Genomic DNA, 25582 nt, shown 5'->3' on the forward strand with positions numbered 1-25582 from the left:
AGGACACGCATCTCAGGGCTAGTGCGGGAAGCAGCAACAGGGCCTGCTTGGCCCTGGGGACGCACATAAGGCCTAGTGCGGAGAGCAGCAACAGGGCATGCTGGACCCTGGGGACGCACATGAGGCCTAGTGCGGAGAGCAGGAACAGGCCGGGCTGGGCTGGCGACGCGCACCGTATCTCTGGTGCGAGAGGCCGGAACAGGCCTGGCCGGGCTGGCGAAGCGCACCGTATCCCTGGTGCGTGGAGTAGGAACAGGCCGGGCTGGGCTGGCGACGCGCACCGTATCCCTGGTGCGAGTGGCCGGAACAGGCCGGGCTGGGCTGACGAAGCGCACCGTATCCCTGGTGCGTGGAGTAGGAACAGGCCGGGCTGGGCTGGCGACGCGCACCGTATCCCTGGTGCGAGTGGCCGGAACAGGCCGGGCTGGGCTGACGAAGCGCACCGTATCCCTGGTTCGGGGAGTAGGAACAGGCCGGGCTGGGCTGGCGACGCGCACCGTAGGCTTCGTATGAGGCTCAGGAACAGGCCGGGCTGGGCTGGCGACGCGCACCGTACACTTGGTGCGGGTGGCAGGAACAGGCCGAACCGGGCTGGCGACGCGCACCGTACACTTAGTGCGAGGGGCCGGAACAGGCCGTACCGTACGGGGAACACACACTACTGGCTGTACCTCGGGATTAGGAACGGGCCGGACCGGACTGGTTACACACCCCAGTACCTCTCGCCGAGCCTCTACACCTTCCTTCCCTGCTTTACCCAGTAGCCCCCTTAACCTGGTAGCCTCCTGAATCCGTCCCTTCTCTGCCTCCGTCAGCCCCCTTAACCTGGTAGCCTTCTGCATCTGCCTTGTGGCAGCCTCCTGCTGCTCAGTCGCCCAAGCCATGTGCCCCCCCCAAAAAATTTCTTGGGGTTGCCTCTCGTCCTTCCGACGTTGGCTCTGCCGACGCCGTTGCTCCTCTCGCCGTCGCCTCTCCACCGTCTCGCTCCATGGACGGCGATCCATACCCTCCAGGATCTCCTCCCAAGTCCAGGACCCTTTACCGTCCAACAGTTCCTTCCATGTCCAGACCCTTTGCTCCTGGACGCGCTGCTTGGTCCTTTTATGGTGGGTTTTTCTGTCACGATCGTCGAAAGGAGGAGACCAAAGCGCAGCGTGTTGAGCAAACATCGTAGACTTTATTTAATTAAAGAAACCACGATAAAAACAACAAACCAAAATGACGAAAGTGAAGTCCAAATCTGACACTGACTAAACAGGATCAAGGAAACAAAAACCCACAAAAACCCAGGTGAAACCACACAGTATAAATATGGCTCCCAATCAGAGATAACGAGCCGACAGCTGACACTCGTTACCTCCGATTGGGAGTCATATGACTAATAAAGAACAATTAACCCAAACATAGAAATGCACAACCAGAAATCCCCAACATAGAAATACACCCAAACAATGAAAATGAACAACCCTGGCTCAATAATAAAGTCCATGGAGCCAGAGTGTCACATCAAGTCTCCCCCTCCTTCTCTTTGCATCTATAAGTCTGCGTGCCACAGCAGCTCAGTGCAGGCAGGGGAGTGGCCTATTCGTTCTGTGTAACTGTAAACTCCTAGAATTCCACACATGCGCAGTTCATTTATTAGTGTGACTTCAGAGTGAGATGAGTACTCCTGCAAGTAATTTTTCTCTAAGTCAAACAGCAGACAGACCAGCTGTCCCTCCGTTTTTTCCAACAAACCACATTTACCACACAGACAAACAGTAACACTGAACAAAACGCACAAACCAACACAAAACATAGAACACAAATCCTACTTCGAAGTTTCTTACTTTACTATAGTCTATTTTCTCTCTCTTCTTTCTTCACTTATTCCACTCTAATGTGCAGACGTATACTTATTTGCTTATCCATTACAAATCCTCTCTATACAATCATAACGTCCTCCCGGGGGTTCATAGATTTTAACACATTTGAAAACGTTCTCTCAAATGGAGACTCATAAGGTTTTAACCGTAATTAACAGACTTCCTTACAAAAAACTAAAACCCCTGTTCTCAACCAAAACATATATATGTATATATATCTAACATAAAATCTTATCATAGCATGAGTCGAGCATATAAATCTCTGCACAATCCACACAGCTCAAACACAGCAGAGACATCTTTCTTTCCACACACACTCACACACACACACACTCTCCAATCAACAAGAACGCATTCATAGTAGAGGCAGCTCCTGTTTTCTTTGCAACTTGCGGTAACTCTCTGTGGTTCTAAATCAATAGTTGTTTAGTAATCCGAAAATGTCGGAAACATTAACTTACTTGACCATTCTTTAGGCCACGTAACGGTTTGTTACATGTAATATGCTTTGTGGACTTCACCAGACAGAGGTTGCTCTCCGGTTTTGTGATGAAACAAAGGTGTGATTGAATTTATTCTGCCACTGTGTCATCTTATTGTCTCGGCCTTAGGCCTATATATCACGGTCGCAAGGCATATGACCTAACAGGTTAGAGAGCAAACAACACAATTATTACAACACATAGGTTGTAATATGGCTTTTCTTCTGGCTTTGCTTCCTTCCCCAGTGATTTTACCCATGCACAGTTACTGGTTTACTGTAAACTAAGCCCAGTCTAAAGCTTGGGTTCACTAATTCTACTGTGCTCTGACACCAATTCAAGCATTTAGATTTTTATTGCTTTGATGAAACCAGTGTTTCAAGCCACATTTGACCTGCTGTTTTTGGGAAACACTGTTCATGGTGATGTGACACATTTCTTCTGGTATTTCACATTCTGTGCTTTGTGGAGTTACAAGCTTATTGTTGCACACAATAGAATGTTGTCACATCTTTGAGCAAAAGCCATCTGAGGTAAGGCAGCTTATGAAGACGGTAGTATTACAACAAACCAAAGTGCAGCTGCTGTTGTGTTATTGTCCTGAACTGTGAAAGGACCTGTGCTTGTGTGAACCCAGAAAGACCACAGTGATCTGGCATCTCTCCCGGTCTGGTATTCCACTATTATGTAATTCCCTGCTTCCCAGAAACACTACAGAGTGAGTGCCATGGGCTTTCCTGCACACACACACACACACAAATACACAAGCAAAAACACACCCTCTTCGAACGGAGTTTCCAGCTTGGCAGAGAGACTACTCCCTTCCCTCCTCCCTCCAGGACCGTGCCCAGACACAAATAGACACTCAGTCAGTAGTGTCTCAGTCAGACATTCCTCTTGATAACTCAGAGGAGCTGCTCCAACTCTGAAGACTATTGTTTTGTGACATGTAATGCAGAGAACAGTAAGCTGTCCTAGCATTGATTGACAGTGCTCTGTCTGGACTGTAACACTCCGTCTAGAGGTGTCTGCTGAAAAACCTTGCGAAGTGAAAGGGACGTTCATCCTGCGAGCTCCATTTATGTGGATGTGCTTTTTCTGTAATTGCAACTTCAGGAAGGTATTTTAAACTCTTTGGTCTTTCTGACACTTTCTGTTGACTTGAGGAGATCTTTGCCTGTCTCTGTTCAGGCATGACGGGTCAGGAGAGGAGTGAGAAGAGTGAGTGTGTGTCCCTGTCTCCGATGAGGGAGGCTGTCCCTGCCCCACTTGAGTATGAGAGGGTGTGTGTGTTTGGGACGGGGGACATGGGGCGCTCTCTGGGCCTGCGTCTGCTGCAGGCGGGGTACGGGGTGGTGTTCGGCAGCCGACGGCCCCACAGCAGCAGCCTCCTACCACACAGAGCACAGGTACAAAATAAAGTAGATCTGGTTTCATGTGGTAATATGTTAAATGTGGATATGTGTTTTTACTGTGTTGTAAATGTATTTGAATATATTTGTTTATGTTTGAAGGAGTATATGTGAATATACTGTATGTGTGTTTATGTGTGTATCAATATGTTGATGATGTATATGCAGGTCCTGGGCCATGCTGCAGCTGCCCAGTCAGCCCATCTGATCTTCATCGCTGTCCAGAGAGAACACTACGACTTCCTCGTACCACTGGCCAATCAGCTAAAGGGGAAGGTAGCATATATATTTTATTACTTCTGCTATACAGTGAGGGAAAAAAGTATTTGATCCCCTGCTGATTTTCTACGTTTGCCCACTGACAAAGACATGATCAGTCTATAATTTGAATGGTAGGTTTATTTGTACAGTGAGAGACAGAATAACAACAAAAACATCCAGAAAAACGCATGTCAAAATTGTTATCAATTGATTTGCATTTTAATGAGGGAAATAAGTATTTGACCCCTCTGCAAAACATGACTTAGTACTTGGTGGCAAAACCCTTGTTGGCAATCACAGAGGTCAGACGTTTCTTGTAGTTGGCCACCAGGTTTGCACACATCTCAGGAGGGATTTTGTCCCACTCCTCTTTGCAGATCTTCTCCAAGTCATTAAGGTTTCGAGGCTGACGTTTGGCAACTCGAATCTTCAGCTCCCTCCACAGATTTTCTATGGGATTAAGGTCTGGAGACTGGCTAGGCCACTCCAGGACCTTAATGTGCTTCTTCTTGAGACACTCCTTTGTTGCCTTGGCCGTGTGTTTTGGGTCATTGTCATGCTGGAACACCCATCCACGACCCATTTTCAATGCCCTGGCTGAGCGAAGGAGGTTCTCACCCAAGATTTCACGGTACATGGCCCCGTCCATCGTCCCTTTGATGTGGTGAAGTTGTCCTGTCCCCTTAGCAGAAAAACACCCCCAAAGCATAATGTTTCCACCTCCATGTTTGACGGTGGGGATGGTGTTCTTGGGGTCATAGGCAGCATTCCTCCTCCTCCAAACACGGCGAGTTGAGTTGATGCCAAAGAGCTCCATTTTGGTCTCATCTGACCACAACACTTACACCCAGTTCTCCTCTGAATCATTCAGATGTTCATTGGCAAACTTCAGACGGGCATGTATATGTGCTTTCTTGAGCAGGGGGACCTTGTAGGCGCTGCAGGATTTCAGTCCTTCACGGCGTAGTGTGTTACCAATTGTTTTCTTGGTGACTATGCTCCCAGCTGCCTTGAGATTATTGACAAGATCTTCCCGTGTAGTTCTGGGCTGATTCCTCACCGTTCTCATGATCATTGCAACTCCACGAGGTGAGATCTTGCATGGAGCCCCAGGACGAGGGAGATTGACAGTTATTTTGTGTTTCTTCCATTTGCGAATAATCGCACCAACTGTTGTCACCTTCTCACCAAGCTGCTTGGCGATGGTCTTGTAGCCCATTCCGGCCTTGTTTAGATCTACAATCTTGTCCTTGACATCCTTGGAGAGCTCTTTGGTCTTAGCCATGGTGGAGAGTTTGGAATCTGATTGATTGATTGCTTCTGTGGACAGGTGTCTTTTATACAGGTAACAAGCTGAGATTAGGACCACTCCCTTTAAGAGTGTGCTCCTAACCTCAGCTCGTTACCTGTATAAAAGACACCTGGGAGCCAGAAATCTTTCTGATTGAGAGGGGGTCAAATACTTATTTCCCTCATTAAAATGCAAATCAATTTATAACATTTGACATGCGTTTTTTCTGGATTTTTTTGTTGTTATTCTGTCTCTCACTGTTTAAATAAATCTACCATTAAAATTATAGACTGATCATTTCTTTGTCAGTGGGCAAACGTACAAAATCAGCAGGGAATCAAATACTTTTTTCCTTCACTGTATCTATGAATGTCTGGTTTGTCAATATGTAACTGTATAGTTGAATTGCAGGTGTTGGTGGACCTCAGTAACAACCTGAGGAAGAATCAGTACCCAGAGGCCAATGCGGAGTACCTGCAAAGGTGAGAGCTATACAGTGTGTTGTTGTTATTATGTGTATGTTTTTTTGTTAATTAGGAATGTTTTTATATGTTGATGTGTATCTACAGTATGTGTATGTTGCTGTACTGTAAATGTGGATATATGTACCTGAGCAGCCTGGTCCCTGGAGCTGAGGTGGTTAAAGGATTCAACACCCTGTCTGCCTGGGCTCTGCAGAATGGACCTTCAGATGCCAACAGACAGGTACACAAATGAGGTTCAAGCCATGTCCATGAAACCAATGAACTACTAGATTAAAGTATATATACACTACATGAACAAAAGTATGTGGACACCTGCTCGTCGAACATCTGATTCCAAAATCATGGGCATTAATATGGAGTTGGTCCCCCCTTTGCTGCGATAACAGCCCCCACTCTTCTGGGAAGGCTTTACACTAGATGTTGGAACATTGCAGCGGGGACTTGCTTCCATTCAGCCACAAGAGCATTAGTGAGGTCGGACACTGATGTTGGGCAATTAGGCCTGGCTCGCAGTCGGTGTTCCAATTCACCCCAAAGGTGTTCAATGGGGTTAAGGTCAGGGCTCTGTGCAGGCCAGTCATGTTCTTCCACACCGATCTCGACAAACCATTTCTGTATGGACATCGCTTTGTGCACAGGGACATTGTCATACTGAAACAGGAAAGGGCCACAAAGTTGGAAGCACAGAATCGTCTGGAATGTCATTGTATGCTGTAGCGTTAAGAATTCCCTTCACTGGATCTAAGGGGCCTAGCGCGAACCGTGAAAAACAGCCCCAGACCATTATTCCTCCTCCACCAAACGTTACAGTTGGAACTATGCATTGGGGCAGGTAGCATTCTCCTGGCATCCGCCAAACCCAGATTTGTCCGTCGGAGTGCCAGATGGTGAAGCATGATTCATCACTCCAGAGAAAGCTCCAGAGTCCAATCGCAGCGAGGTTTACACCACTCCAGCCGACGCTTGGCATTGCGCATGATGATCTTAGGCATTTGTGCGGCTGCTCGGTCATGAAAACCCATTTCATAAAGCTCCCGACGAACAGTTATTATGCTGACGTTGCTTCCAGAGGCAGTTTGGAACTCAGTAGTGAGTGTTGCAACCGAGGACAGATGATTTTTACGCGCTACGCACTTCAGCACTCAGCGGTCTCGTTCTGTGAGCTTGTGTAGCCTACCACGTTGCGGCTGCGCCGTTGTTGCTCCTAGATGTTTCCACTTCACAATAACAGCACTTACAGTTGAACGGGGCAGCTCTAGCTGGGCAGAAATTTCACGAACTGACTTGTTGGATAGATGGCATCCAAACGCGGTGCCACTTTGAGAGTCACTGAGCTCTTCAGTAAGGCCATTCTACTGCCAATGTTTGTCTATGGAGATTGCATGGCTGTGTGCTTGATTTTATACGCCTGTCAGCAACGGGTGAGGCTGAAATAGCCGAATCCACTCATTTGAAGGGGTGTCCACATACTTTTGTATATTTAGTTTATACACAGTGCCTTCAGAAAGTATTCACAAACCTTGACTTTTTCCACATTGTTGTGTTACAGCCTGAATGTAAAATGTATTACATTTAGATGTTCTCTCACTGGCCTACACACAATACCCAATAATGTCAAAGTGGAATTATGTTTTTCAAATATTTTACAAATTAATAAAAAATGAAAAGCTTAAATATCTTGAGTCAATAAGTATGTAGGGACACCATCCAAAGTGTAATTAATAACTTCACCATGCTCAAAGGGATATTCAATATCTGCTTTTTTTTTTACCCATCTACCAATAGGTGCCCTTCTTTGCGAGGCATTGGAAAACCTCCCTGGTCTTTGTGGTTGAATCTGTGTTTGAAATTCACTGCTCGACTGAAGAACCTGACAGATAATTGTATGTGTGTGGTACAGAGATGAGGTAGCAATTCAAAAATCATGTTAAACACTATTATTGAGTCCATGTGACCTATTATGTGACTTGTTCAGCATATTTTTACTTGTTTAGGGTTGCCATAACAAAGGGGTTGAATACTTATTGACAACACATTTCAGCTTTTCAATTTGTGTAAACTTTTTAACATTTCTAAAAACATAATTCTACTTTGACATTATGGGGTTTTGTGTATACAGAATCTCAATTTAATCCATTATACATGCAGGTTGTAACACAACAAAATGTGTAAAAAGTCAAGGGGTGTGAATAATTTCTGAATCCACTGTACATGTTGACTGTCAGCATGTTGATTTTACTTTCTCTCCTCTGTGCTGAATAAGAACAGCTTCATTCTGGAGCTAGAAACCTGTACTGTTTATCCTCTGTAAAGAGAAGCATATAAAAGCATGCACACACACGTTAACACACACACACCAGACCTGAGCAAATGTTTTTGTATTTTATTTGAAAATACCAACTTTTCAAATACTTTAGGTAGTTGAATATTGAGTTTTCAAAGGCAATACTTTTCTTTGACATTGTCTTTCAGAAAACCAAATCATATTTGAAGGTATTTTGAATACTTCTCAGAAAACCAAATAATATCAGTTATTTGAAAAGAAACAAAAAAATCTTTATTTGATGGCTGCCAAATATAAACTACAACAGTTAGTTAATTAGTCCAAATACAGTCAGGTCAATATTTTATTGGCACGCTTGAGCACATTTTCTTTGCAAAATAGACTGTAGAAAATAAAGAATTCAATTACTAAGCTATATTATATGCAACAAAAATGGGAAATTATATTATTGTATACTAATACAATTGCTCAGACAAAGTAATTTTTAACAAATCTGAAAAAGATAGGGTTCAAAATTATTGGCACCCCTGTTTTCAATACTCTAGCACCTTCCCCTTGCAAGGATAATGACAATGAGCCATTTTCAAAAATGTTTTATGAGTTAAAGAACATTAAGTTAGCTGGCTAGCCAGTTCAAATAATGACCATATCATATACAGTGCCTTGCAAAAGTTTTCATCCCCCTTGGTGTTTTTCCTATTTTGTTGCATTACAACCTGTAATTTTAATGGATTTTTATTTGGATTTCCTGTAATGGACATACACAAAATAATCAAAATTGGTGAAGTGAAAATAAATAAATAACTTGTTTAAAAAAATTCTAAAAAATAAATAACGGAAAAGTGGTGCGTGATTATGTATTCACCCCCTTTGCTATGAAGCCCCTAAATAAGATCTGGTGCAACCAATTACCTTCAGAAGTCACATAATTAGTTAAATAAAGTCCACCTGTGTGCAATCTAAGTGTCACATGATCTGTCACATGATCTCAGTATATATACACCTGTTCTGAAAGGTGTCTGCAACACCACTAAGCATGGGGCACCACCAAGCAAGTGGCACCATGAAGACCAAGGAGCTCTCCAAACAGGTCAGGGACAAAGATGTGGAGAAGTATAGATCAGGGCAGGGTTATAAAAAAATATCAAATATCCTTAACGTTGAACATCCCAAAGAGCGCCATTAAATACATTATTAAAAAATGGAAAGAATATGGCACCGCAACAAATCTGCCAAGAGAGGGCCACCCACCAAAACTCACGGACCAGGCAAGGAGGGCATTAATCAGAGGCAACAAAGAGACCAAAGATAACCCTGAAGGAGCTGCAAAGCTCCACAGCGGAGATTGGAGTATCTGTCCATAAGACCACTTTAAGCCGTACACTCCACAGAGCTGGACTTTACAGAAGAGTAGCCAGAAAAAAGCCATTGCTTAAAGGAAAAAATAAGCAAACACATTTGGTGTTCGCCAAAAGGCATGTGGGAGACTCCCCAAACATATGGAAGAAGGTACTCTGGTCAGATGAGACTAAAATTGAGCTTTTTGGCCATCAAAGAAAACGCTATGTCATCACCCCGAGAACACCATCCCCACAGTGAAGCATGGTGGTGGCAGCATCATGCTGTGGGGATGTTTTTCCATCGGCAGGGACTGGGAAACTGGTCAGAATTGAAGGAATGATGGATGGCGCTAAATACAGGGAAATTGTTGAGGGAAACCTGTTTCAGTCTTCCATAGATTTGAGACTGTGACGGAGGTTCACCTTCCAGCAGGACAATGACCCTAAGCATACTGCTAAAGCAACACTTGAGTGGTTTAAGGGGAAACATTTGACTTAAAGATTGTTGTACACCAGCGGAACCCATTCAACTTGAAGGAGCTGGAGCAGTTTTGCCTTGAAGAATGGCCAAAAATCCCAGTGGCTAGATTTGCCAAGCTTATAGAGACATACCCCAAGAGACTTGCAGCTGTAATTGCTGCAAAAGGTGGCTCTAAAAAGTATTGACTTTTGGGGGGGTGAATAGTTATGCATGCTCAAGTTCTGATTTTTTGTCTTATTTCTTGTTTGTTTCACAATAAAAAATATTTTGCATCTTCAAAGTGGTAGGCATGTTGTGTAAATCAAATGATACAAACCCCCCCCAAAAAACAATTTTAATTCCAGGTTGTAAGGAAACAAAATAGGAAAAATGCCAAGGGGGGTGAATACTTTCGCAAGCCGCTGTAGCTGACAACATCTTCACTTTAGCTCATTTGTCTGACAACATCTTCACTTTAGCTCATTTGTCTTCATTATTACAGGAAAATACACTCACAACAAGATCTTTATTTACAAGTTGGTGAGCCAATTACAGAAAATAGCTTACAGTTGTGAGTGTGACTAAATAAAAGCAGGGCATTCTACCGGAGCATTTTAGAACTTGGACAATGTCTCGTTGGCCTAACATTATACCCTAAGTTGACTTTGGTGTAGGTCATGTTCTTCACATTACCGTCTCTGGTAAACACATACTATATCAAATAAAATCAAAGTTTATTTGTCACATGCACAGGATACAAAAGGAGTAGTGAAATGGTTACTTGCATAGTGGAGTCTTTTGTTTAGACATGTAGCTAGCTAGTCAGCTAGCTAACTAAACATTGAACCATAATCCAAACTCATAAAGTCACTACCCTGCATGAATCTGCAGGTAGCTAACCAACCAGGTTCAATGTTAGCTAGCTAGCTAACGTTAGGCTATAACTAGCAATGCAAATGTATCTGAGATACGAATAATATTACTACACAGATCATACACGTAACGTTCGCTAGCTAGCGAGCCAGCCAGCTAACGTTAGCTAGCTATCTAACAGTCCACTTTAACTTGAAATGAAAACAACTTTCTGACAGGCCCTGTAGACCCCAGTATCACTTCTACTCCCCAGGCGCTATCAATTGTTGACTTCTGTAACTGTAAAAGCCTTGGTTTCTTGCATGTTAACATCAGAAGCCTCCTCCCTAAGTTTGAGTTATTCACCGCGTTAGCACACTCCGCCAACCCTGATGTTCTAGCAGTGTCTGAATCCTGGCTTAGGAAGGCCACCAAAAATTCAGAAATTTGCATCCCCAACTACAATATTTTCTGTCTAGATAGAACTGCCAAAGGGGATGTAGTTGCAATCTACTGTAGAGATAGCCTGCAGAGCTCTATCATACTATCCAGGTCTGTGGCCCAAAGAGTTTGAGCTTCTACTTCTAAAAATCCACCTTTCCAGAAATAAGTCTCTCACTGTTGTCGCTTGCTACAGCCCCCCCTCAGCCCCCAGCTGTGCCCTAGACACCATAAGTGAATTGATTGCCCCCCATATCCTCAGACTTCGTACTGCTTGGTGACCTAAACTGGGATATGCTTAACGCTCCGGCCGTCCTAAAATCTAAACTAGATGCCCTCAATCTCACACAAATTATCAAGGAACCTACCAGGTACAACCCTAAATCCGTAAACATGGGCACCCTCATAGATATCATCCTGACTAATTTACCCTCTAAATACACCTCCGCTGTCTTCGGCCAGGATCTCAGCAATCACTGCCTCATTGCCTGCATCCGTAATGGGTCCGCGGTCAAACGACCACCCCTCATCACTGTCAAACGCTCCCTAAAACACTTTAGCGAGCAGGCCTTTCTAATTGACCTGGCCCGGGTATCCTGGATGGATATTGACCTCATTCCGTCAGTAGAGGAATGTTAGTTGTTCTTTAAAAGTGCTTTCCTCTCCATCTTAAATAAGCATGCCCCATTCAAAAGATGCAGAACTAAGAACAGATATAGCCCCTGGTTCACTCCAGACTTGACTGCCCTTGACCAGCACAAAAACATGCTGTGGCGTACTGCATTAGCATCGAACAGCCCCCGCGATATGCAACTTTTCAGGGAAGTCAGGAACCAATATACATAATCAGTTAGGAAAGCAAAGGTTAGCTTTTTCAAACAGAAATTTGCATCCTGTAGCACTAACTCCAAAAAGTTTTGCGACACTAAAGTCCATGGAGAATAAGAGCACCTCCTCCCAGCTGCCCACTGCACTGAGGCTAGGAAACACTGTCACCACCGATAAATCTACGATAATCGAGAATTTCAACAAGCATTTTGCTACAGCTGGCCATGCTGTCCACCTGGCTACCCCTACCCCGGCCACCAGCTCTGCACCCACTGCTGCAACTTGCCCATGCCCCCCCCCCCCCGCTTCTCCTTCGCCCAAATTCAGACAGCTGATGTTCTGAAAGTCCTGCAAAATCTGGACCCCTACAAATCAGCTGGGCTAGACAATCTGGACCCTTTCTTTCATAAATTAGCCGCCGAAATTGTCGCAACCCCTATTGCTAGCCTGTTCAACCTCTCTTTCGTATCGTCTGAGATCCCCAGAGATTGGAAAGCTGCCGTGGTTATTCCCCTCTTCAAAGGGGGTGACACTCTAGATCCAAACTGTTACAGACCTATATCCATTCTGCCCTGCCTTTCGACAGTATTTGAAAGCCAAGTTAACAAACAGATCACTGACCATTTCGAAAATCACCGTACCTTCTCCGCTATGCAATCTGGTTTCCGAGCTGGTCATGGGTGCACCTCAGCCACGCTCAAGGTCCTAAGCGATATTATAACAGTGATTGATTAAAAAAAAACAGTACTGTGCAGCCGTCTTCATCGACCTGGCCAAGGCTTTCGACTCTGTCAATCACCACATTCTTATTGGCAGACTAGATAGCCTTGGTTTCTCAAATGACTGCCTCGCCTGGTTCACCAACTACTTCTCAGATAGAGTTCAATGTGTCAAATCGGAGGGCCTGTTGTCTGGAGGGCAGTCTCTATGGGGGTGCCACAGGGTTCAATTCTCGGGCCGACTCTATTCTCTGTGTATATCAATACCCACCATTGTGACCTGTACGCTCTCGTTGGCTGGCCCTCACTACATATTCGTCGCCAAACCCACTGGCTCCAGGTCATCTATAAATCACTGCTAGGCAAATCCCCGCCTTATCTTAGCTCATTGGTCACCATACCAACACCCATCCGTAGTATGCGCTCCAGCAGGTATATCTCACTGGTCATCCCCAAAGCCAACACCTCCTTTGGCCGCCATTCCTTCCAGTTCTCTGCTGCCAATGACTGGAATGAACTGCAAAAATCTCTGAAGCTGGAGACTTATCTCACTCACTAACTTTAAGCATCAGTTGTCAGAGCAGCTTACCGATCACTGCAGCTGTACACAGCCCATCTGTAATTAGCCCACCCAACTACCTCATCCCCATATTGTTATTTATTTTTCTCATTTGCACTCCAGTATCTCTATTTGCACATCATCTTCTGCACATCTATCACTCCAGTGTTAATACTAAATTGTAATTATTTTGCACTATGGCCTATTTATTGCCTTACCTCCATAACTTACTACATTTGCACACACTGTATATAGATTTTCTATTGTGTTTTTGACTGTACGTTTTGTTTATCCCATATGTAACTCTTTGTTGTTGTTGTTTTTAATCGCACTGCTTTGCTTTATCTTGGCCAGGTCGCAGTTGTAAATGATAACTTGTTCTCAACTGGCTTACCTGGTTAAATAAAGGTAAAAAAATAAATAAAAATAAACGTATAACATGTGAAAATGTAGCTAGCTAGACTATCTTACCCGTATACATGGATGGACGCTTCTCCCTGTCTGTCACGGATGCCATGGTTGCCCTTAGTTTGAAGATGTAATCCGGAGACAGGTGTTTTATACAACAGCCTTCTGGGTGTTCTCTTTTCGACTCCTGCATATTTGCAATCAAACGGCAGAATTTCTTCTTAGCGATCGTCATCTAATTCCACAGGGCACATTCCACTGATTTCAAAACTCGGTCCTCCAGAAAGTAGAGAACAACACTTTTGCAGTTCTACTACGTGATATCTTTCAAAAAAGCAGCGTTAGAAAGGATTACCTACACATACTGGCCAGCTCATGTTATAGACAGAAGCGTCCTACATGGCAACCAATCCGAACTCATCTCTCGGCATGTCCAGCCCATCCATTATCTCAGCCAATCATGGCTAGGGGGAAGGTTCCTGTCTTTTTCCGTACCTAAACCAACTTGGCTCGTAATTTAACAATTGTATTTGTATTTACAGATGGCATACAAGTTTGTTATTAAGGCACATGAAAGTTCATATGTTCCAGAAGGCATTTCTGCCACAAAACTATTATTATTTTTTTTTGTTTGTTTGTTTACATTCAAATGCCTCTCCTGTGAAGTAGTGACGTGTGACGTATGCCTAGTGTCCTGAAACTAGTCAAATATTGGGTTTGAAGTACTTTTCTGCATATGCTTGTTTTTCAACACCAAATCTACAACGTCATCTGACAAAAGCACCTGTACCAATCAAAGTGCCAATGCCATTTTGCAAACTCCAGGCATTTACATTTTTTTTTAACAGGCTCAGTGTCGTTATCCTCGCAAAGTGAGCTATTGAAAGGTATTGAAAACAGGGGTGTCAATAATTTTGACCCGTACCTTTAAAAGATTTTTGTATTACTTGTTAAATAAAAAATATTTCTCTGAGCACTTGTATTAGTATAAAATAATATAATTTCCCACATTTCTGGAGCATACAATATAGCTCAGTATTTGAAAAATATTATTTTATATAGGCATTTTTGCTCCTTTATCAAGGGTGTCAATAATTTCAGACCCCACTGTATGTATATGTATATATCCCCACATATATGTCAGGTGTATATCTGTGGGGAAAGTGCGGAGGCCAAGCAAGCGGTGATGGCGGTAGCCACCAAGCTGGGTTTCAGTGCCCTGGACCGGGGCTCTCTCTCAGCAGCCTGGGAGCTGGAGGACTTCCCCTTGCAGCTGTTCCCCCAGTGGAGGCTCCCCCTGCGCATCGCCATCGGCCTCTGTGCTGCCTTCTTCTTCTACCTGCTGATCAGAGACATCATCTACTCATACATCACCCAGGGCAAAGACATCTCCTTCAGAATCATGGTATCACTGGCCAACAAGGTACTGGCCCACAGGCCCTCTGAGTGTTTGTGTTCTGTTTGTTTCTGTGTGTATTACCAGCTGTTCAAGGTGTGTGTGTGTGTTCTCTCCAGGTGTGTCCCATCGTGTCTCTGATCATGCTGTCTCTCTGTTACCTGCCTGGTGTCCTGGCTTCCTTCCTGCAGCTCTACAGAGGTACCAAGTACAGGTCAGACGTGTGTGTGTATGTATGGGAGTGTGTTTGCATACAATGTTGCGTACGTATGTACACTACATGACCAAATGTATGTGGAAACCTGCTTGTTGAACATCTCAATCCAAAATCATGGGCATTAATATGGAGTTGGTCCCACCTATGCTGCTATAACAGCCTCCAATCTTCTGGTAAGGCTTTCCACTAGATGTTGGAACATTGCTGCAGGGACTTGCTTCCATTCAGCCACAAGAGCATTAGTGAGGTCGTCACTGATGTTGGGCGATTAGGCCTGGCTAGCAGTCAGCGTTCCAATTCATCCCAAAGGTGTTCCATGAGGTTAAGATCAGGGCTCTGTGCAGGCCAGTCAAGTTCTTCCACACCGATGCCGACAAACCATTTCTGTACGGACCTCGCTTTGTGCACAGGGGCATTGTCATGCTGAAACAGGAAAGGGCCTTCCCCAAACTGTTGCCACAACGTTGGAAGCAGAATGTAATTGTATGCTGTAGCGTTAAGATTTTCCTTCACTGGAACTAAGGGGCCTAGCCCGAACCATGAAAAACAGCCCCAGACCATTATTCCTCCTCCACCAAACTTTATAGTTGGCGCTATGCAGTCGGGCAGGTAGAGTTATCCTGGCATCCGCCAAACTCAGATTTGTTCGTCGGACTGCCAGATGGTAAAGCGTGATTCTTCACTCCAGAGAATGCGTTTCCACTGCTACAGAGTCGAATGGCGGCGAGCTTTACACCACTCCAGCCGACCCTTGGCATTGCAAATGGCTTCAGCACTCGGCGGTCCCGTATTGTGAGCTTGTGTGGCCTACCATATCGCGGCTGAGCCGTTGTTTCTCCTAGACATTTCCACATCACAATAACAGCACTTAAAGTTGACATGGGCAGCTCAATTAGGGCAGAAATTTGACTAACTGACTTGTTGGAAACGTGGCATCCTATGAAAGTGCCACGTTGAAAGTCACTGAGATCTTAAGTAAGGTAATTCTACTGCCAATGTTTGTCTATGGAGATTGCATAGCTGTGTGCTCGATTTTATACACCTGTCAGTAAAAGGGGTGTCCATATTGTACTTATGTTGATTATAAGTGTTTATGTATGTTTAACATCAGGCGCTTCCCTGATTGGCTGGACCGCTGGATGCTGTGCAGGAAACAGCTGGGTCTACTGGCGCTGGGGTTTGCCTTTCTGCACGTGCTCTATACACTGATCATACCCATACGGTCAGTGGAGCACACACTCAAATGTACACAAACACGCATGCGCGCACACACAGTGAAATGTATCTTCCTTTGGTTTTTAGTAAAGAAAGCATTGATTTTGTTCCCAGGTACTATGTGAGGTTCAAGTCCACTGAACGCACTGTCTCTCTGGTAAGAACACCTACCTAGCTTTAAGGCCAAAGTAAACACTTTCAAAACAGTGAACATTGGATAGACAAAATTGTGTACAATTCTTAATTTCATCGCTCTGTTGTCACTGAAAATGTTCCTGCATTGCAGGATTGACATAAATTCATGCTAATACATGGTTCTATTAAAGAGATTCTCCTGAACTTTTGTATACTTTTTAGGCAGTAGTTCTGAAAGTAGCCCTCATCAGCCAAAAGTGGTCCCCGAAAACGCATACTATGTCACATATGTGCAGATATGTGCACCACATCATTGCTTACTCTCTGTCTCTGCTGTGACCACTGAACCATTAGGCCCGCCCTGCAACCTCATTGGTTAATGCTGGGCAGGCCACTTGCTAACTGTCACTCAAATGCGAGGGGCAGAAACTTTTTGGCTAGAACTCAAATTGCTAGGGGGCTGGTCCACATGGGGGAAATGTAGGGAAAATGGTGCGGCACAGCTTCAAGAAAACAGTCACTTTCAAACTAAGTATTTCATGGCTAATCAAGGTAAGAAAGTAATTATTCTCATAGATTATGAATGTATGAACTACACATTGAGACATCCAGCCCAAAGCAGGAGGTTAAAAAAATATTTTCTTAGTCGCCAATGCACCAGAGCATATTTTAACAGTATAGCACTTTTAATGTAGCCTAATTTTGGCCAGCTAATAGCCTAACCACCAATCAAGTAACATTACATCGCCTGAAAAGTGTGAACGGACTAAACGTTCAAATGCTGTTGCTGCAGAATTATTTTGCTGTGACACAATACTGGTCATATTAAGATCAAACATAGGTACATTGGACACACACCTACAGTATATAGCAGGATTCAGGCACTGGTTTTGATTATAAACACTGGTTTACGCCTCTCTCTTGCTCTCACTCTCTCTTTTTCTCTCTCTCTCAGATCAGAGAGAACAGGACCACTGAGTTTGATACCACAATGGCCTGGCGTGGCGACTCCTACTTATCCCTGGGAATTCTGGGATTTGGCCTGTACGTCCTGTTAGGAATCACATCTCTTCCCTCCGTCAGTAACGCTCTCAGCTGGAGGGAGTTCAGCTTCGTACAGGTGGGATCACCAGGACTGGACACACTGAATGCTTAGACCAGACACTAATTCTAGGCACTAATTTTCTGCCCATTTTTACTAGCGATGGGGGAATAAATCGATACAGTTACATATCGCAATATTATTTTGGACGATATTATATTGATACTTTGACTCCCATGTATCGATTCGTTTTTTTTGCTAGGTAGCGTTAGCTAGCACTAGTTGGCTGCAGTGGCGGTTCTAGACCATTTCAACTGGGGGGGCCAGTTACATTAGACATTATTGTTGTCATATTGTTTTCTTCCCTGCATTGCAGGCATTAATAGGCAAAAGACCATGTTTATAATCATTCAACAATTTTTATTTGCATTATTTTTACATTTGCATTACATATTCAGTATCAGTTACATCAACTGTATTCTACGTTTTTTGTGGTTTCTTGCAAAAAGATCAGCAAATTAATCTAGATTCAAGGCCTTTGCCCTCCTTGACTCAACACACCTAAATTGCTTAATCTCTCATCTGACATTGTGGACCTAAGATACGTTTTCACCAGCTTTAGTGCAGAAAAACTCTTCACAAGAAGTGGTACTAACAGGGATTGAAACAGCTATTTTGCAGTTTAAAGAGCTCAAAGAAAACATCTTTATGAGGCTCAATGAATAATGCTAGCTCTACTACACTGGAGGGTCTCTGCATGCCACTCTGTATTTTCCTTTGTAACAACCTTCTGGACTTATGTAGTTCATGCCCCAAGTCCTCAATATTTGATTCATACATTCTAGCAAATGGAAACAGTGACTTCTTTTTGAGACATGCATCACTTTTGGGGTTTAAAGTTTGGATGCCATTCATTATGTCACAGTTTTTGCTAGAGAACCTTCTGTTAAGCTCATCTGATCTAAGACAAGGTAGAAAAAGGTTGTAAGAAAACTGTCTTTATCTATTTCTGAATCTGACCTCCTGTACTGAGTACACAGTCTCCATTAAATTGAGAGCTTAGCTTTTTTGGTCGTTTTGCAGGGGGCTGTATTGCAGTTTCACATTGCTCAGCTGTGTTCAACACTTAATTCCATAGGTCATCAAAAATTGACTCATCCCTGTAGTCATTAAAAGTTTGAACTAAGGCTTCAACTAAATCAACAGCCTTTGACAGGTCAAGTGATGAAGACTGTAGCATATCTGATAGAAATGTTGCTTCTCCAAAAACTTTATGGAGCGTAACAAGGCACACAATGAATTGTAAATCCATCTGTGCAAGCAGACCTCGTGCCAACAGATCTGTCACCATTGTGTTCTTGGACTATGTCTTGCAGGACTCGCTTAATGGCAGGCAATCTATCCATAATAGTATGTAGAGCCATATATTGACATGCCCAGCGAGTGTCACTTAGTCTCTGAAGCGCTCTAGGTGCACCTAGGTACATCTCTCTTTGTACGCTAAGCCATTTTTGATGCACATATGACCCAGATGTGAAGACATACAGTCTTTCTAGTAAGGAGAAGAACTGTCCTACCTCAGGGACAGGTTTGACTGTATCCACTAAAACTAAGTTTAGACAGTGTGCACTGCAGTGGATGTAAAAGGCATGCTTTGCTTGTTCTTTAATGCATGCTTGGATGCCTGAATGCTTGCCACTCATAACTGAAGCACCGTCATATGCTTGGCCTACTAGGTTGTTTTTGTATTCGAGACCATGACTTTCTAATATGTGTATGATTTTGTCAGTAAGCCCTGCTGCATCTAGTTGATCAGCCGATTCAAAGTGGAGAAAGCTCTCATGGACAGCTCCACTGAAATAGTACCTGAGTACTAGAGATATCTTCTCCTTTTTTTTTTTTACATCTTTTGTTTCGTCTGCCATTATGCTAAAGACCTCACTGTCTTTCACTTCTTCTATAATTTTTGTTCGAACCATGTCTGCCAAACAACTCAGAACGTCATTCTGAATCCCTTTGCTTGTGTATTTTGCATTATGAATGGAAGTCAACCTTTTTTTCACAGTTGTGTCATGCTTAGCTATTGTTTCTAGGATTGCCATGAAGTTCCCTTTATTATCAGACTCTGCAAACTCATCGTGTCCTCTTTGTGCAATGTTTTGAGTGGCTGTAAGTAGTAGTATTTCTATTGTTTTAATATAGTCCCGATTTTCTTGAACCTGTTTGTTGTGTTCCTTGTTTAGGGCATTTACCAGCGTTGCATTACTTTTTACCGCTTTCTGATAGTCTCTCCATGTAATCATTGCTTGTTTGTGCCGCTCAGACCTTGCATGAATTGCAAATCCCCCCCTCTTTGTAAGTTGCCTTCTTCCAGTTGTTAAAACCCAATTTTGAATCAAATACAGTCTCAGACTCTGGGAGGGCTAAAATGCCTGCAGGCGTAACAAAACACAGAGTCTGATTTTTTTTAAATATTCAAGCCAGGTGTGGATGTTGTACCAGGCCGCCTTGAAGCTCCTCCTCCTGTCCCCCATCAGAGTTATTGGGTACATGTCCATCACTGGCTGGTCCTCACGGAATTTGCTGATATCTGTCGAAGAAAACAAAACTATAATTAAAAGTATCTATTTGGGTAATTTTAGACACATACCATAGCCATCAGACAACTTCTGAAATCCATCTGATATCTGTATCACATGCCCCAATAGCATGTTAAATGAGATCATTAATTTCAATCATAAACCAACACATTTCTATACACCATATAAAATGGACTAATTGCACTGCTTTACAAGTAACCACAGATTTATTCAACATCCCAAAGCTGATGGCCCACTGCTTGTGGACGCACATGGCTCCTCTGTAGGTGTCTCACCTCTACGTCCCCCTCAGCCTCAGTCTCTCCATCTGTCTCACTTTCCTGCTCTACTATGCCTTCTGTCTGACTTTCTGCCTTGTTTTTTCTTTGGAAGAAGGACATGTCCTTTTTTCTATTCATTTTGGTGAGAACTACAGCGCAAAAGCAATGGGGACCAAGCTTATTAATTAATTTACTGAAAATAACTGACTTGCTAGGTAGCTAGCTGTCATGTCTAACCTTTTAACATTACAATGCGTTTACTGAGTGTGGTTTAAGTAAAAGCACTCAGCACCATGCGTTTTTGATCAAATATTATATCCTTTTTCATATTACCATACATTTTCGATGCCTGACTGTTAGAATTAGCTACAACACTAAACAAAAAACAATGCAAACGAATACATAGCCCAGGATTCAAGCCAATTCATTAATTAATTCACAAAGAAAGTAACAAACAGACAGGTTAACATTAGCTGATCTAACGTTACACTTCTGAAACGCATTTAATAGTTAACTATGTTACAAATACAACATATAAAACATTTTGCACACCTGTCTTTATTTCCTTCTTCTTGCTTAAACTATATTATTCGCGCCGAATACTGTTGTGTTCCGCCTATAGGAGTCCCACTAGAAAATGTGTTGGGTTACTTTAGTGTTCCGCCTTGCCACTGTTAAATAACGGATGTAAAAAAATAAAAATTAAAAAAAGTTTAAAAAAGAACATGATCGCTAAAATTTATTCTGTGATAATTATTTCAGACTCCGCATTTAGGGGGGCCACAAGGGGGTCCAAGCTTGTTGTCACAGGGGCACTGGCTCCCCCAGAACCGCTAGTGGTCGGCTGTGCCTCTGGTATTTTTAATCCTATAGCTTGTTCTCCATCTTCTTTTTAAATAGTGAGCCAATGTTTTCAGCACATTTATTTCCATGACTGATAAAAAAAACTATTTTTCTCATGCTCTCTCTTGTCTCTCTGCAGCAGACATACTGTATAGTTGAACATGTTTGGAACATCAAATCCCAATAAAATCAAAGTATCGAATCACAATACATATAGAATTGTGGGAATTGCAATACATACCATATTGCACCTAAGTATCGTGATAATATCGTATCGTGAGGTCCCTGGTCATTCCCAGCCCTAATTTGTACACTTATCTCCTTCAGTGTTTCCCCTATTGACTTATTCATGCGGGTTGCAGAGCCAACATCCAGGCCAGAATGCAATAATACTCCAGGAAAGTAATCTGATTTTCAGCAGACAAGCCAGAGGTTATGCGCTGGGGATATGAAGCTGTATTCCCATCACTACAGGGAGCACACACACTCATTCATAAATGTAACTGGGTCAGGAGAAACTCTGGCTCATTCTCTAATTCATTCATTACCCTCAAATTGATGCAGTGATTTAAATGTTAAGTTATTCATCAGATGTAATTTAGAAGGAATATATTAGAACAGGCCAAGATAATTCACCTAGAGATCCTGTTAGTGTGTGTGTGTGTGTGTGTGTGTGTGTGTGTGTGCAGGGGCATCATGCACCCTAAAAAATATGAGGGGGCACAAGGTACGTGAGGATGGCTGGGTGATGGATAGGCCCCCGTCTGGAAGTTGGAGAATTTCGCATTTGTCAAACACCTTAATTATATGTAATATATATACAGTGGGGAGAACAAGTATTTGATACACTGCCGATTTTGCAGGTTTTCCTACTTACAAAGCATGTAGAGGTCTGTAATTTTTATAATAGGTACACTTCAACTGTGAGAGACGGAATCTAATCTGTTAGTTTTTCTTTAAGAAGCCCTCCTGTTCTGCACTCATTACCTGTATTAACTGCACATGTTTGAACTCGTTACCTGTATAAAAGACACCTGTCCACACACTCAATCAAACAGACTCCAACCTCTCCACAATGGCCAAGACCAGAGAGCTGTGTAAGGACATCAGGGATAAAATTGTAGACCTGCACAAGGCTGGGATGGGCTACAGGACAATAGGCAAGCAGCTTGGTGAGAAGGCAACAACTGTTGGCGCAATTATTAGAAAATGGAAGAAGTTCAAGATGACGGTCAATCACCCTCGGTCTGGGGCTCCAAGCAATATCTCACCTCGCGGGGCATCAATGATCATGAGGAAGGTGAGGGATCATCTCAGAACTACACGGCAGGACCTGGTCAATTACCTGAAGAGAGCTGGGACCACAGTCTCAAAGAAAACCATTAGTAACACACTACGCCATCATGGATTAAAATCCTGCAGCGCATGCAAGGTCCCCCTGCTCAAGCCAGCGCATGTCCAGGCCCGTCTGAAGTTTGCCAATGACCATCTGGAAGATCCAGAGGAGGAATGGGAGATGGTCATGTGGTCTGATGAGACAAAAATAGAGCTTTTTGGTCTAAACTCGTGTTTGGAGGAAGAAGAAGGATGAGTACAACCCCAAGGACACCATCCCAACCGTGAAGCATGGAGGTGGAAACATCATTCTTTGGGGATGCTTTTCTGCAAAGGGGACAGGACGACTGCACCGTATTGAGGGGAGGATGGATGGGGCCATGTATCGCGAGATCTTGGCCAACAACCTTCTTCCCACAGTAAGAGCATTGAAGATGGGTCGTGGCTGGGTCTTCCACCATGACAACGACCCGAAACACACAGCCAGGGCAACTAAGGAGTGGCTCCGTAAGAAGCATCACAAGGTCCTGGAGTGGCCTAGCCAGTCTCCAGACCTGAACCCAATAGAAAATCTTTGGAGGGAGCTGAAAGTCCGTATTGCCCAGCGACAGCCCCGAAACCTGAAAGATCTGGAGAAGGTCTGTATGGAGGAGTGGGCCAAAATCCCTGCTGCAGTGTGTGCAAACCTGGTCAAGACCTACAGGAAACGTATGATCTCTGTAATTGTAAACAAAGGTTTCTGTACCAAATATTACGTTCTGCTTTTCTGATGTATCAAATACTTATGTCATGCAATAAAATGCAAATTAATTACTTAAAAATCATACAATGTGATTTTCTGGGTTTTTGTTTTAGATTCCGTCTCTCACAGTTGAAGTGTACCTATGATAAAAACATTTCTCAAAGGACAAAAGGGCAGGTGCTCAGGCACCCTTAGACCTATATCTGTGCACGTGCCTGGTGTGTGTGTGGTTCATGTGTTTGTGTTATTTTCTCCCCCACCAGTCCAAGCTGGGTCACCTGACTCTGCTGTTGTGTACGGCTCACACCTACCTGTATGGTTGGAACAAGTTCCTGCGTTCTTCCACCTACAAGTGGTATACCCCACCGGGCTACATGCTGTGTCTGGTCCTTCCCTCTGTGGTGCTGCTGCTCAAGCTGCTGCTCATCACCCCCTGTGTGGACCGAACCATCACCCGCATACGCCAGGGCTGGGAGAGGGGGGCAGACCAGAGGAACCCTAAAGACAGCCAACCACTGATCCCTTAGAGGACACACATACACACACAGACACACACACAGACACAAAATAGCACCCTCAGTGTGATGACAGCTTTGTCATCGAGGCATGAACTCTTGCTTCTTTGTTCTGGCTATTATACCCTCAGATGTTGGCTACCATTCAATCATTGTTTCTGGGATCAAAAACCAACAATATAATTGCATTTGTATTTCTTTTTGTATTACACTGTAAACATTGTTGCATTTTAATACAAATAGTTTCAACCGTACGTAAACCTGACACTAGTTTTCACTGGGTGAAACAAGTTGTCTCTCTTATGTAAAGAGAATGGTGAAAGCTCTCTCTCTCCCTCTCTCTCGCTCTCTCATATCCTCTCTTCTATCCTCTCTCTTCTTTGACTGACTGTATAGTTATCCCCAGATGAAATACAGGTTTCAGAGACGTATAAAAGTTTTTCAATATATATTTTGTGTCTGTCTGATACATCTCCAGGGGCAGGTCAGACACATAAAAACATATATTATATCAATGGGATCCTCTCTGGGGCAGAGTGTTGTTATTTCCTCCAGAAAACAGACTCTCTGAATCCCACCAACAGGCTTCCCTTTCATCACTAGATAGACAGAGTGGCCCACAGTGTCTTCTGTTATGGGGAGCACTTCCATTTGCTCATGTGGCAAAAGTGACACACCTTCAGTGGCGACCCATCACTCAGGCCAGATCCCCACCTGTTTTTTGTTGTTGCCTGTTTTGCATGTTATTTTGGCATTTATACGTGTCACATATCAGTTTGCAAACAATGTAAAAAAGAATCATTGAGTTAATAAAGCCGCATAAAAACATGGTCTCTTTTTTGCTTTCTTGAGTAAGGCAGCTCCAAAATGTAGGTGTTTCAGCCTAGCTCAGTGGTTTCTGTGGTGGTGGGGCAGCCAGCGGAAAATACAGTGTAGGGGTTGGTAATGTTCTCTAGTTGCGCCGTGATTGTCTCAGTGTTCCGTCACTCATGGGGACACTACGTCACCGCAAAATCTACGGGGAGAGCTCGAAAATTCAAGCCCCTTGGAGCTGTCATAGATTTACATTAGAAGTGCCCATCCAAGAAGCCTCAAGGTCATTGGCCACAGATAAAGTGATGTAAAATCATGGGAACCATGAAGGACTGATTCACACAGTCTCCTCTGAACAGTTGATGTTGAGATGTGTCTGTTACTTGACCTCTGTGAAGCATTTATTTGGGCTGCAATTTCTGAGGCTGGTAACTCTAATGAACTTATCCTCTGCAGCAGAGGTAACTCTGGGTCTTCCTTTCCTGTGGTGGTCCTCATGAGAGCCAGTTTCATCATAGAGCATGATGGGTTATTGCAACTGCACTTGAAGAAACTTTTAAAGTTATTGAAATGTTCCGTATTGACTGACCTTCATGTCTTAAAGTAATAACGGACTGTTGTTTCTCTTTGCTTATTTGAGCTGTTCTTGCCATAATATGGACTTGGTCTTTTACCAAATAGGGCTATCTTCTGTATACCCCCCCCCCCTACCTTGTCACAACACAACTGATTGGCTCAAATGCATTAAGAAGGAAAACAATTCCACAAATTAACTTTTTTAA

The 25582-nt window shown here is 43.5% G+C and overlaps 1 protein-coding gene across 2 annotated transcripts; it reads left to right on the top strand.

The window, feature by feature from the left end:
• The first annotated feature begins 3180 nt into the window (after window positions 1-3180).
• Window positions 3181-24817, top strand: LOC311126359 (metalloreductase STEAP4-like). Of its 2 annotated transcripts, XM_084200366.1 has the most exons (11): window positions 3181-3467; window positions 3539-3756; window positions 3928-4035; window positions 5723-5793; window positions 5929-6016; window positions 14832-15110; window positions 15203-15297; window positions 16412-16522; window positions 16630-16672; window positions 17606-17770; window positions 23736-24817. In XM_084200366.1, exons 2-11 carry the CDS (start codon window positions 3541-3543, stop codon window positions 23997-23999), a joined length of 1440 nt encoding a protein of 479 aa, XP_084056492.1. In that variant the 5' UTR covers window positions 3181-3467; window positions 3539-3540; the 3' UTR covers window positions 24000-24817. The 2 variants fall into 2 exon arrangements, with proteins under 2 accessions (XP_084056492.1, XP_084056491.1); XM_084200365.1 differs by having other exon boundaries at window positions 3181-3756.
• The last annotated feature ends 765 nt before the right edge of the window (window positions 24818-25582 follow it).

The sequence above is a fragment of the Coregonus lavaretus genome (genome assembly GCF_964263955.1).
Source record: "Coregonus lavaretus genome assembly, contig: HAP1_SCAFFOLD_895, whole genome shotgun sequence".
In the NCBI taxonomy this organism is placed as follows: domain Eukaryota; kingdom Metazoa; phylum Chordata; class Actinopteri; order Salmoniformes; family Salmonidae; genus Coregonus; species Coregonus lavaretus.

Bases quoted from the DNA above. Each gene is read 5' to 3' on its own strand.
- LOC311126359 (XM_084200365.1), top strand. From the start codon at position 3,541: ATGACGGGTCAGGAGAGGAGTGAGAAGAGTGAGTGTGTGTCCCTGTCT. The intron at 16,523-16,629 runs GTCAGTGGAGCA...TTTTGTTCCCAG, and splicing joins ACACTGATCATACCCATACG to GTACTATGTGAGGTTCAAGT. The intron at 16,673-17,605 runs GTAAGAACACCT...TCTCTCTCTCAG, and splicing joins CTGAACGCACTGTCTCTCTG to ATCAGAGAGAACAGGACCAC.